Raw genomic sequence first — 12,048 nt, 5'->3', positions numbered from 1 at the left:
CTCTATCATATCTCCCCTCAGCCGTCTCTTCTCCAAGCTGAAAAGTCCTAACCTCTTTAGTCTTTCCTCATAGGGGAGCTGTTCCATTCCCCTTATCATTTTGGTAGCCCTTCTCTGTACCTTCTGCATCGCAATTATATCTTTTTTGAGATGTGGCGACCAGAATTGTACAAAGTATTCAAGGTGCGGTCTCACCATGGAGCGATACAGAGGGATTATAATATTTTCCGTTTTATTCACCATTCCCTTTCTAATAATTCCCAACATTCTGTTTGCTTTTTTGACTGCCGCAGCACATTGAACCAACGATTTCAATGTGTTATCCACTATGACGCCTAGATCTTTCTTGGGTTGTAGCACCTAATATGGAACCCAACATTGTATAACTATAGTATGGGTTATTTTTCCCTATATGCATCACCTTGCACTTATCCACATTAAATTCATCTGCCATTTGGATGCCCAATTTTCCAGTCTCACAAGGTCTTCCTGCAATTTATCACAATCTGCTTGTGATTTAACTACTCTGAACAATTTTGTATCATCTGCAAATTTGATTACCTCATTCGTATTTCTTTCCAGATCATTTATAAATATATTGAAAAGTAAGGGTCCCAATACAGATCCCTGAGGCACTCCTGTCCACTCCCTTCCACTGAGAAAATTGTCCATTTAATCCTACTCTGTTTCCTGTCTTTTAGCCAGTTTGCAATCCACGAAAGGACATCACCACCTATCCATGACTTTTTACTTTTCCTAGAAGCCTCTCATGAGGAACTTTGTCAAACACCTTCTGAAAATCCAAGTATACTACATCTACCGGTTCACCTTCATCCACGTGTTTATTAACGCCTTCAGAAAAGTGAAACAGATTTGTGAGGCAAGACTTACCTTAGGTAAAGCCATGTTGACTGTTCCATTAAACCATGTCTTTCTATATTAGCTTCCCTAATTTCTCTTAGCATTTCATCATCCATCTCATCATTTGGTGAGGTGGAGGGTACTAAATCCCTATCAGAATACTCTTCCCCCAGCTCACATGGGATTTCTACCCATAAAGTTTCTTTGTTCATTTAGTTTCCTGCAATATCTTTATCCTGTTGGACTCTATGCTATCCCAAACATACTGCTTGATTCACTAAGGCTTTTCTCCCATTCTGTGTGTATGGTAAAATACCTTTATGAATCAGGTCCATAATGTGATGTTGAGCACATTCTTGCAGTGGGTAGTTGGAAAGATAGTTGGCTTCAGTTACATTGCCCGTTGTTTGGATGATTTCTTATATGTTGGGAAAAAGGAGGCCATAGAATATGAAGGATTGTTTTGTATCTTTCATGAGTGATCATTACACTTTGACATCACATTGGCCAATGATAAATCTGAGGACTCTACCTCAATCGTTACTTTCCTGGGCACATAATTAGGTTCTATGCTAATCTTATCTTGATTGCCACAGGAAAATCTAGTAAATGTGTCTGCCCTAGTAACACATACCATATAAGTTAATGAGGTCATTCTATAGTACATACAATCGCTGATCAGGAGCCTTGGTATTTGTGATGTGGGTGAGACCTATAGGAATAGTATTCCTATAGCACCTGATCTTAGCAACCATGAGCCTTTCCAAAATTATCACTATGTGTGCATTAACAAAGCATTGAGAGATGACCTTTTGGTATGGAAGGCATTTCTTCACTAATTTTAACGATGTCATAACCTAGTTTCTGCTCCTGGTTATTAATCTCAACTTGAAGTTAAACTCCGATGCATCGAGATGCATGGATTTTGGGACCTGCTTCTATGGCGTGCGGTGTAATGACCACTTGACTGGGTAGAATGGTGGGTCATACAAAGCAGAACTTTTCTTAAACTGTACTCCCTGATGGTTGCAATGCCCATATATAGTACAAGTGAGTAGTTTTGCAATGTTACAGTGCAGCAGTTGTAGTGGTTATCAAAGGCCAATCTGCCAGTTTCTCAATAGTTTCTGAGCTCGTGCTTGAATTTATATTCTGCTGCTTGCATATCAGAAAGACACAAGCAAAACACATACTGGAGTCCCATAATGAGATTACAGATTTTTTTTCTCTTTCCCTCATTGCAAGTGGCCCCTCTTCAAATAACTGACTCTAGAGGCAGATGCAGTAGGGCAGCCAGTATCAACCTTCCTATGGTCTTTTGTAACCAAGCAGTGTGTGAATTGCTGCTTCAGTGTGTCACCTCCAGCAAGCTTGAAACTCCTATGTTCAAGGGTACAATCGAACCACTGCATTCTTCAGAGGCAGGAGGGATGTTCTCCATACCTGAGTGTCTGGTAACAGACTATATATTATGGGCTTAGCAGCTAGGGTTGTCCAGAATTATGGTGTATACACATCTTGCTGGGTTGGCATTATTTACTAGAGCACATACTGGCTCAGAAGTAATTAGCTTCATAATCAAGAGGATCATGATAGGCTGGGCCCATGAAACAGACTAGGTCATCATTTCTTGCCAGCCACTTAGCTAAGCCTTTTGCGGGAAACCTTACCCAGGGTAGCCTCTTCCAGGTTCAATTCACAATGTTTCATTTGGCACTCTGTGGGTTATCAACTTTGCAGCAGCAACAAGCATGGCATCTTAGAAGTTATGGTTAATGGATACCAAAATAACTATATCAAATGGCAGAATGTTAACCAATTAACCCAGGGCCAGACAGAGAATTGCTTTATTGTATATGACCATCAGACCTCCCGGTGGGTTGCATTTTTTCTTTCACAAGGTCAAGTCCCCAGTGGCATGCATTCATTCTGTATCAGAGCTGCCTCTAGCACAGCTATCTTTTGCCTACCCATGGTGGCAAAACAGACATAAGTAGCTGGTGTTCATCTGCATGTGCTTCTTACATCAGACATAGTGATGAGTCTACTGCAGTACTTTCTCACTGTCATATTCCTGTTGTGCTCTATTCTCCTACAGGCATCTGCCAGCTATGACCTTAATTTTAAATTGTCAGTCATTCCTTCATTACGTATGCACAGTGGTGAGCCATCTGGGGTAGGTTCAGTCTGGTCTTGGGCCTGATAGCAAAAGGTTGGACAGTACATTGGACTGACAAAAAGAGAATACCCTTGAATCTGCTCCTTCCTCTGTTGTACTATCAAGGTGTGACTGAATCACACCCAAACTCCTAATTATACACAGAGGCAATGATCTTGGAAAGTTGCATTATTTGTTGCTGGAAAAAAATTATGGACAGTTTGGCAACCTTGTATGCAGAATGGCCTAACTCACCAGTAGCAAATTATGGAGGGGCGTCACTAAGGTCAAAAGACAAGTCAGCAAGGCTATCTGTCTTTGGGAGGTCTCCACCTTTGCCATGACTGGTCACAATTCTCTGCCCCAATTTATTTGACAAAAAACAACAAATCTCATTTAATCAAAATAAAGGTATGTGAAAAGATTAATTTTTAATTGAAAAGAATGACCTTCAAATTGCACTTAAGATAGATATAATTAAGGCTCAAAGACCTGCCCTTTTAAGTGCATGAATTTTAATCATCAGTCATTCTGAATTTTAAGTGCACACTTCAAAAGTCACCAGTGTGTAGTTCAATATCCCCCTGCTTTTGGTCAATTGTGCAGTATGTAAATAACTCAAAAAGCACTTATCTGAAAAGTTATTTTCAAGAAGCCTAAGGGATGCTGTATATAATTAGTTCCACCACATTGTAGTTGAAGTACCCAACATTGCAATGTTTTGGAAGATACAATTTCTTTTTTCTTCAGGGGAACATAATCTAAAAATGGAATCAGCAGAGCCCCAATATCTGCAGAAAAATATGAAGCAAAAGTGAACCAAAAAAAAAATTAAATGAAACAGGGAAATACAGCATCTTTTCAACACATATTGATTAACTTAGGCAAAAAGGAAAAGCTAAACATAGTCACAGTATTAGAGGAACATGTAAAGCTCAATGAAGATCCTGCCAATATTGGGAGTTATACAAAATTAAAACTAATGCAAATTATGCAAATTTAAAAGTGTACAATGTCCAAACTTATGTCAAAAAGCTCATTTTAAATCTCCTGGTATCCTATTGATCGGCAGTCGGGTGAAACGCTAACCGGCCACAGGCAGCGTCTTAGAGCTTAAAGAGAAATGGCATGAAAAAAAGCTGTCAATCAAATGGAAAGTTTCTGGTTTCCTCCTCATTTTTTATAAACTCAAAACTTAATTTCTCTAAATCAAAATGCTATCGTGGTCTTGTGATATTAGAAAGAAAACTAAAAATCTTCATACTTCCAAAAGAAAAAGGAAAAAAGAAATTAAACCGGCTGACAAGGTTGCTGTCCATGCTACCATTTCTGCCTGCTGATGATATACCAAAGAATAACCTGAAAATCAAAAATAAAACCAAAAATAAAAATATAATGAATATGGAACTCAAATACCAAAAATAAGTGAATGAAAATGCCATAAGAAAAATAACTTAATTGACTAAAAATTAATGGACAAAAAATGAAAAAAATATACTAATAAGGACGTAAACTAGAAGAATCATAACAGATGCCAATATGTTTTGTCATTCAGACCACTAGGGACGAGAATATTGAGTTTGTGTATCCAAAAGGTTTCTAGATGATGCAAATGAGTTTTAAGATCTCCCATCACGCGAGGGGAAGGTACATGTTATAATAGTCAATGACAAATCTTGAAAAGAATGATTGTGTCAGAGACAATGTGATACCATGGTTGCTCGCTCATCTTTGATATTGATACGACTTCTATGTTAAATTAAACATATCTTTACTGGGCATGAGATAAGGCCCACATATAATTTGGAACAGGGACATTGTAAACCATAAATCACATTACGTGATTGACAGTTAGTGTTGTGCCTCTTCACTGTTACACCTTTATGGGAGATCCTCCATTCTATGCCCTGATTGGTCAAGGCACAGAAATCATAATTATTGCAAGCTATATGTCCTATCAATACATCTTGTATGGTCTGGTTCAGTGGTAGATGGGCTCTAATTAAAAGTTGTTTAATGTTCTGTCCCTCATATATGAAAACAGAGGGGGGGGGGATCTGGAGTGCACCTTTGAACTCCCCCTTTAAGCCATATGGCGTGCACCTGTCTGCATTGGTGCAAGACTGGTTTATAGAGACCTTAACCTTTTAGGTACCAATGTTCCACAAGTGGAACATTTTTCATATACTTTTAATTACTTGCAATTTTTTTATACCATATTTATACCATATTTGGGTCTAATTAACTAAGATATGTAAAAAGGGGCATCAGGAAATAATTCCTTCAATGAGCAGGATCTAAAAGGTTAAGGAGGGACAGTAGTAGCATCTGAAGTGTGTGCTGCTGCCATTTCAGTTGGGGAGAGGTCCTCTCAAGGCCATCCTTCTCCACTGTTAAGGGCAGGTGACCACCAGGGGAGCTTTCTTATAATGGGGTGATCAAGCCTAGATTGGAGGAGGGGTTTAAGTTTGCTCAATCAAAACGAGAGAGAAGATAATGTAATATACTAAACATATGCATTATATATGCACCAAAAAACATGAAATGTATTGTCAAGTAATTTCAATCACTGAGAGAACAGATAAAAGATATCTGTAAAATGTTTTAATGTGTGCCATATTTTTGTGTTTCTGTGATTCAGGACAGTAAAGTATGGAAATTAGAAAATATTTGATATTTTTCTTGGTTCTGTAGCATTTTAATGTGATTACTTTGCAGATTGATAATAGCTGGAATCACATCTAAATATGTCAGTAACTTCAGACTATAAAAAAAGTTTAATACAGGTCTATAAATGAGAATGTTATTGATGATGCAGTTTCTTAACAATTTTGTTTGGGGTATTTATTTTAGACTTGCAAGTATTTTCATGCAATTTATAACTTCATTTATTTTCAAGATCTTTACTATTTTAGTTTCTACAGAAAACCTAGAAAAAAATGTGAAGCACATGGAAAAGCAGCTTCAACAGCTTGAGAAGGATTTAGAGACCTTTCCCCCTCCAGAAGACCCACATGACAAGTTTGTAACAAAGATGTCCATATCCTTTTGATAGCTGCATAGTTATGGAGGATCAACCAGCTAAGTCTGAAATGTAACACTGTTCATGTATTTTCATAACACACGTACAACTTATAGCATTCATAGTTTGAAAGTTTTAACCTCTCTCGTACAACAAAATTTCAATTTGTGTTCAGTATTGTTTAATCAGAAGATTCTCCTACAGTGTTTAATACCATCAATGGTAATTGTAACCTTGTTTTCAGTGGCAATTTTTTTGTCGCAACAATACGACCATTGTTGTAGATATGATTGCTGTACTTCAATTATGGAACTCCCTTGCTGATTGTGAGTAGAGGTTTGTACTCAGACATTTGGAATGATAGGTTAACTGATCTGGAATAATGGAATGGATAGATGCAAAGAAGTCACTGTTGGCTATCCTGGATTTTTCGAATATAATGCAAAGATGTATACTTTTTGTACTTTTATTATGGAATGCATTTGTGTAATTGTCTGCTTGGTTTGTTTTAATTTTTTAATTATGGAATTTTACTGTGCTCTGTCTAGAACTTTGGATGTGTGGGTTATAAATGTTTTAAAATAAAATAAATGCTAACAATGCTAGATTTGAGTGAGGCAAATTTCAGCGCTACTTAGCCAGATAACAGACTGCAATTGGCAGTCACTGTTTAGCCAGATAAGTACTTATCTGGCTAAGTAGCTAGCTGGATAACTTTTGGGCGGGATGTGAGTGGATCAGAGAGGAACTATTTTTACCGATTAACTTAACTGGATAAGTGCTGATATTAAGTCATATCCTGTTAAGTTAATAGAATAATAGCAGGTCAAAGGTTAGCTGTATATAACTTATCCGGTAAACTAGAACTTATTCGGATATATTCAGTGGTATAGCTGTGCCACTGAATATCACTTTTAATTTTACCAGATAAGTTAAATACTGCTAACTTAGGGGGTTATTTATCAAAATGCATTAGGCCATTATTGCAGGTGTTAGGGTGCTAAACACTGCGTCGTGAAATGCGTATACAAATTTGAAAATTGTATTCAAGTGAGAGGAGTTTGGGTAGACTAAATGGAAATGAGGGCTGGTTAACGTTGCATGCAATAACATAATGCACACTATCACGGGATTTAACGCCAGAAATAACTACACCTTTTTTTCTGGGCATTATGCCTGCAATAGCTGTGCATTACGGCCGAAATGGGATTTATTGTTTCTCACAGGACAAGCAGGATGGTAGTCCTCACAAATGGGTGACATCATCAGGATGGAGCCCTGTACGGAAAACTTTTCTGTCAAAGTTTCAACAAGCTTTGACTGACACTGGCACACTGGGTGCACTGAGCATGCCCAGCCTGCAATTATCCCTGTGAGCCACAGGTGTCTCCCTCAGTCTTCTTTTTTCCGCTCTGCAGTCAGCATAGCGGTTGGAGCTCTGTGAGGATTTTTTAACTAATTACCTCATGGAAACACTTAACTTTTCACTTCAAAAAACACTTTTCCCTGCACAGGTCTCCCTCCGCGTACGTTTTTACGACGCTCGGTGAGTACTAATTCTTATTTTTCGGTCGGTTCCTGTCACTATCTTAAGGCTGTTAACTGACTGAAGCCTTCCCTTCCCCCATTTTTCAGTTAGCTTTAAACAGCTTGAGAGTATCTCTGTGACACTCTGCTTGCTTATGCTAGTGGGGTAGGGATTTTTTCCTTAACTTTAGGACCTCTGTAGCTTCAAGTCCTTCGTTCCCTGGTGCCCTCACGCAGTCGATACCCTATCGCTACACCGGTACCCTCCTAAACCGCCCTGGGCTTTTATATGTCATCAGCGCCCCTCCCCCCACGGTGCCCTGATGCCTTTATCCATGTTTTTTGCTTTTCAGTGCTACCAGGCTTTTTCCTCCTACGCACTGTTTTTTTCCTTGGGCTTCCTCGGTGCCGTCCCTACCCGGATGCATGCCATTGACGCACATGCTGTTAGTCACTGCCATGCATACTCGGGTCGCCGCCACCGCTGCCCGAGACACTTTTTAACGATCCCAGGGTCACTTCATCGATGCCACCCCCCCTTTTGGGGATGCCATCGATGCCCCATCCTCCCCACCAATGTCCAGCCCTTTTCCATCGGTGGGCATCGGTGCCACATCGATTCGTCGGTGGGCATCGATGCCAGATGGTCCCCATCGGTGGACATCGGTGCCGGATGGTCCCCATCGGTGGACATCGGTGCCGGATGGCTTGTCCGTCGATGGCATTGGTGCCGGATGGCTTGTCCGTCGATGGCATCGGTGCCAGGTCCTTTTGCATCGATGGACACCGATGCCCAGGTGTTTCATCCATGGGCATCTATGTTAGAATGCATCCATCGAGGGCAGTCGATGCCAGGCTGCTCCCATCGGTGAAATTCGATGCCCAGGTGGGTCCCATCGATGGGTATCCATGCCGGCTCGATTCCGCGGATGGGCGTCGATGCCACTGCCAGCCTTATGGCTGGCATCGATGCCCATGTCGATTCCAGGACTGGCGTTGATGCCGGGATGGAATTCATTGACTGGGAGATCCATGCCATCGATTCCATACGTGCCCATATCGATGCCACCGACACACATGTCTGGGGCACCGATACCATGTACACTTAGAAATCTGAGTCTGTCCAAATCGATACCGTCAACGTCTGTGGCCCTATAGTTGATGCCCGTGGCCATGCCACAAAAGGCATAAATGCCCGCCTCCATGCATAGATGCCCTCGACACCTACGTTTTCCTTCGGTGTCCTTGACGCCCTATCGATTCGACTTCGACTCAGTCGATGCCGGTATCTTTTTCAATAACGGCAATGTTTTTCGATTATTCGATTCCACATCGTTTCAAAGATACCTATACCAGTGCTGTCAGTGCCCGTCACTGTCATCATTTTCCTGGCCAGTCATCGACGATTTTCATACCCATTTTGATGATATCCTCGAAGCCCCTTAGGTTGCCTTCAATATCGTCAATACCGACATAGCACCGCCACATAATACCCTCGCCTCCTCACATTGCTCCACGCTTTGGGTTCTTTTTTAAGCCCCGTATTAGCTTAAGACACTCCATTGTGTCAGGAGCAGAGCAGGCGTGCGGACAGTTCGTCATCGATCGCCTTCCAGGACGAAGAGGGCTTCCATCTCGGCGCTGGGGAAAGACCGGGCCGAGCACCGTGGCACCCATCATCGCCGACATCGTGATCGTCCGCCGCTGACGCCATCCAGCATGTCGGTGCCATCCTTCTCCAGGCTGGACAACGCTCGGGCAGAGCAACATCACCACTGCCATCAGCACTGTTCCTACAGTTTTGGCAGTCCTTGGTGATCCAGAACTTCCGGATCCAGGTCCGACGGCTTCTGCATTGGCGTCACGACACATCGAGCCGCTGCGACGAGGGAAGGGAACATGAGTTCCGTTAGGGCTCCCCTGTTCCTGGCGTGCCCCACCGTCAAGTGGTGTGGGACTGTGGCCATCTGTTACACTTAGCAGTCTAAGCGCCAATCACGCCTGGCCTGTCTCCTCTGTACCTGTGCCACCATACCGGGTTTCAGTGTGAGATGGACGTTTACGTCCCCGGCCTTACCCTCGAGGACTCCAGAGACCGACGGAGTCAACAGTCTTCACCGGCTCGTCTTGCGGCGATCCACGTCGGATGGTAAGTACCCGCTTCGGCGGCATTCCCATAGAGTTGTGTTCTCCCATTCGGACGGTGGTTCGAAAAGTTCTGGGTCATGTGCCTTAGGAGCTGTATTAGTGTCACATATCGCTATGTTAGCTATGTTAGCCACAATACCAGGAGAACCCCTCTATCTTCTTGGGATTGCAGCAGGGCTTCTTCTCTTGTCAGTAACAAGTCCCTGTGCCGACCAATGCTCTGACTCTTGGTTCCCTCCCAACCAAAGTTCCAGCTGCATTGGCTGATATGCTAAACATGAGATTCAGCAACCATTGCCCCATGTACAAGTCCACCTTGAAGCCTGGCCACAGGTCTCAGTGTCTCCTTGTACAGCATACAGAAATGCGGGTACCACTTACCGCTCACACTCCTGCGGGAGCCTACATGATATCCTCCATTGGGACACCTCCTGGTCTCCCATCTGGTCAGATATCAGAGCGGCCACCCCACCTTGTACCAAAGTCCCGGTACACTCCCCCAGGCGCTACGAAGTGCAGAGGGGAGAAGGAGGGGGGTTGGGGAGTTTTAATTGCACTATTTTTTCTTTTAACAGAAAATAGTTACTCTCCGCACATCCTGGACCTAAGAAACTCCAACTTTCTTTAGAAGTCACAGGTACAATGGTATCTTTGGTTACCATCACTCCATATTGCAGTAAGTACATATTTTAATGTTTCTATGTGCTTTATGATGAGTCAACATTACAACCCCAAGCTCTGCCGTTGGCACCAGCTTCGGTAAGTGAACTGTCTCTTGCATCATGGTGAATGCTGTTTTCTCTGCGGAGTGTAACATCATTCACTTTCCTTGCATAGACTACTGCTAACCACTTTCAGTACATGCAATGAGCTCTCACTTTTTTCATGACTCACTATACATTTACTAACTGGGATTACTGTCACTGCCATAAATCCCTTCTGTAACACTTCTGGACACCACAGTCTTAAGACCCTCTTGTCCAGCATGCGCACAGACATTCTGATACATTCGTATATGTCCCTGTGCATATTTTCCATAACCTCAGCCCTTCAACTTTTCATGGTTGGGCTATGGGGTTTCTACCCACTATGCATTTTTCTCATAATTCAAAACTGCTATGGGTTATATTCAGTGACATTCTATACTCAATGGACCTAAGTGGTTTCATTGCTTTCGTCCCTGATTCTTATCCCAGTTCGAACTAGGACCTAGTCTCCTTCGACTCAGGCTCGCAATTCCTTAGGGTTATAAAGTTTCTCCTGAAAGCTTTCAACCCATTATGCGTCTATTGCACTCCAGCATAGTTTCTCATAAACGTCCTGGACGTTGCACCCATGAGTTATGCCCTTATGCCTTCCAATACTGCTTTTGCAACAATTCTTTGTGCATACAGACAGACAGCATAGGGACAATGTGCTTTCCAACTCATAAGCACGCATTACCTCTTAGCTGCTCTGCTAGACAGCTGCGCAGCTCTACCTTGGCCCTTGTTCACTTCATGCCTCCTTGGGCCACATATCTAAGAGATTTAATGAACGCTCTATCAGACCTTCTCCACGTAGGTTCTATCCTCTCGAATGGTCTCAATTACATGTGTACAGGGGAAATCTTTTCACGCTGAGTTAATTAAACTTTCCTCTGCGTCTGCATCATTCCATACGATGCACAGGTTCTGCTCCCTACACATGTTTCCTAGGCGTTCCCTTAGATGCCTTTTCTTCCATCAAAGGCCTCTTCAATATATCTCTTCTGCTGCCTCTCGTAGCCAGCATTTTTTTCTAATGTTGAACTGGGATGGGGTTCAGTATTCTTTTCCCCACTCCCTGACTGAGATCAGTATGCTTTCCCATACTTCTCAATCCATCATATCAGTAACCTTTTATTCTCTCACCAGTCAGTCCCAAATCATAGACTTACTGATGTTCTTAGGTTCTGGTAGCGTCACAAAACCTTCTAAACATAAATCTTGCCGTTTAATATGGCAGGCTTTACCTCCTGACGCTAAAAAAAAAAAAAAAAAAAAAAAAGAGGTATTACTCCTTTTACTTTTCCACCATTTTTTCTTACTCCCTCGGATTCTGTTCTCCAGACATCCTCCACATAGTTACACCTTTCTCTCAGTAGGTGTATCGTTTTGGGAGTTGGGTTCCCGTTTACGGTAAACCTCTCTGAGTCGGCTTACCATGGATTATCCACTGATCAAGCCGCCTCTATTTCTCTAATCACGGAATGAACATATATATTTTCCTATAAGTCTCATACATTCTACGTTTGAGCCTTTCCATTCCTCTCTTCCACAGTTTGGCAAGGGAACTTCTTTCCCTATTAATG

General features: G+C 42.2%; 1 protein-coding gene across 1 annotated transcript in view; it reads left to right on the top strand.

The window, feature by feature from the left end:
- Positions 1-12,048, top strand: part of DIAPH3 (diaphanous related formin 3) — a 1,173,174-nt gene that overhangs the window by 678,105 nt on the left and 483,021 nt on the right. Inside the window, exon 23 of the mRNA XM_029602990.1 lies at positions 5,935-6,059. Coding sequence (XP_029458850.1) covers positions 5,935-6,059 — 125 coding nt within the window. The remainder of the gene's footprint in view (positions 1-5,934; positions 6,060-12,048) is intronic.

The sequence above is a fragment of the Rhinatrema bivittatum genome, chromosome 5 (genome assembly GCF_901001135.1).
Source record: "Rhinatrema bivittatum chromosome 5, aRhiBiv1.1, whole genome shotgun sequence".
Classification (NCBI taxonomy): Eukaryota; Metazoa; Chordata; class Amphibia; order Gymnophiona; family Rhinatrematidae; genus Rhinatrema; species Rhinatrema bivittatum.
This window is presented reverse-complemented; position numbering and strand designations above follow the sequence as displayed.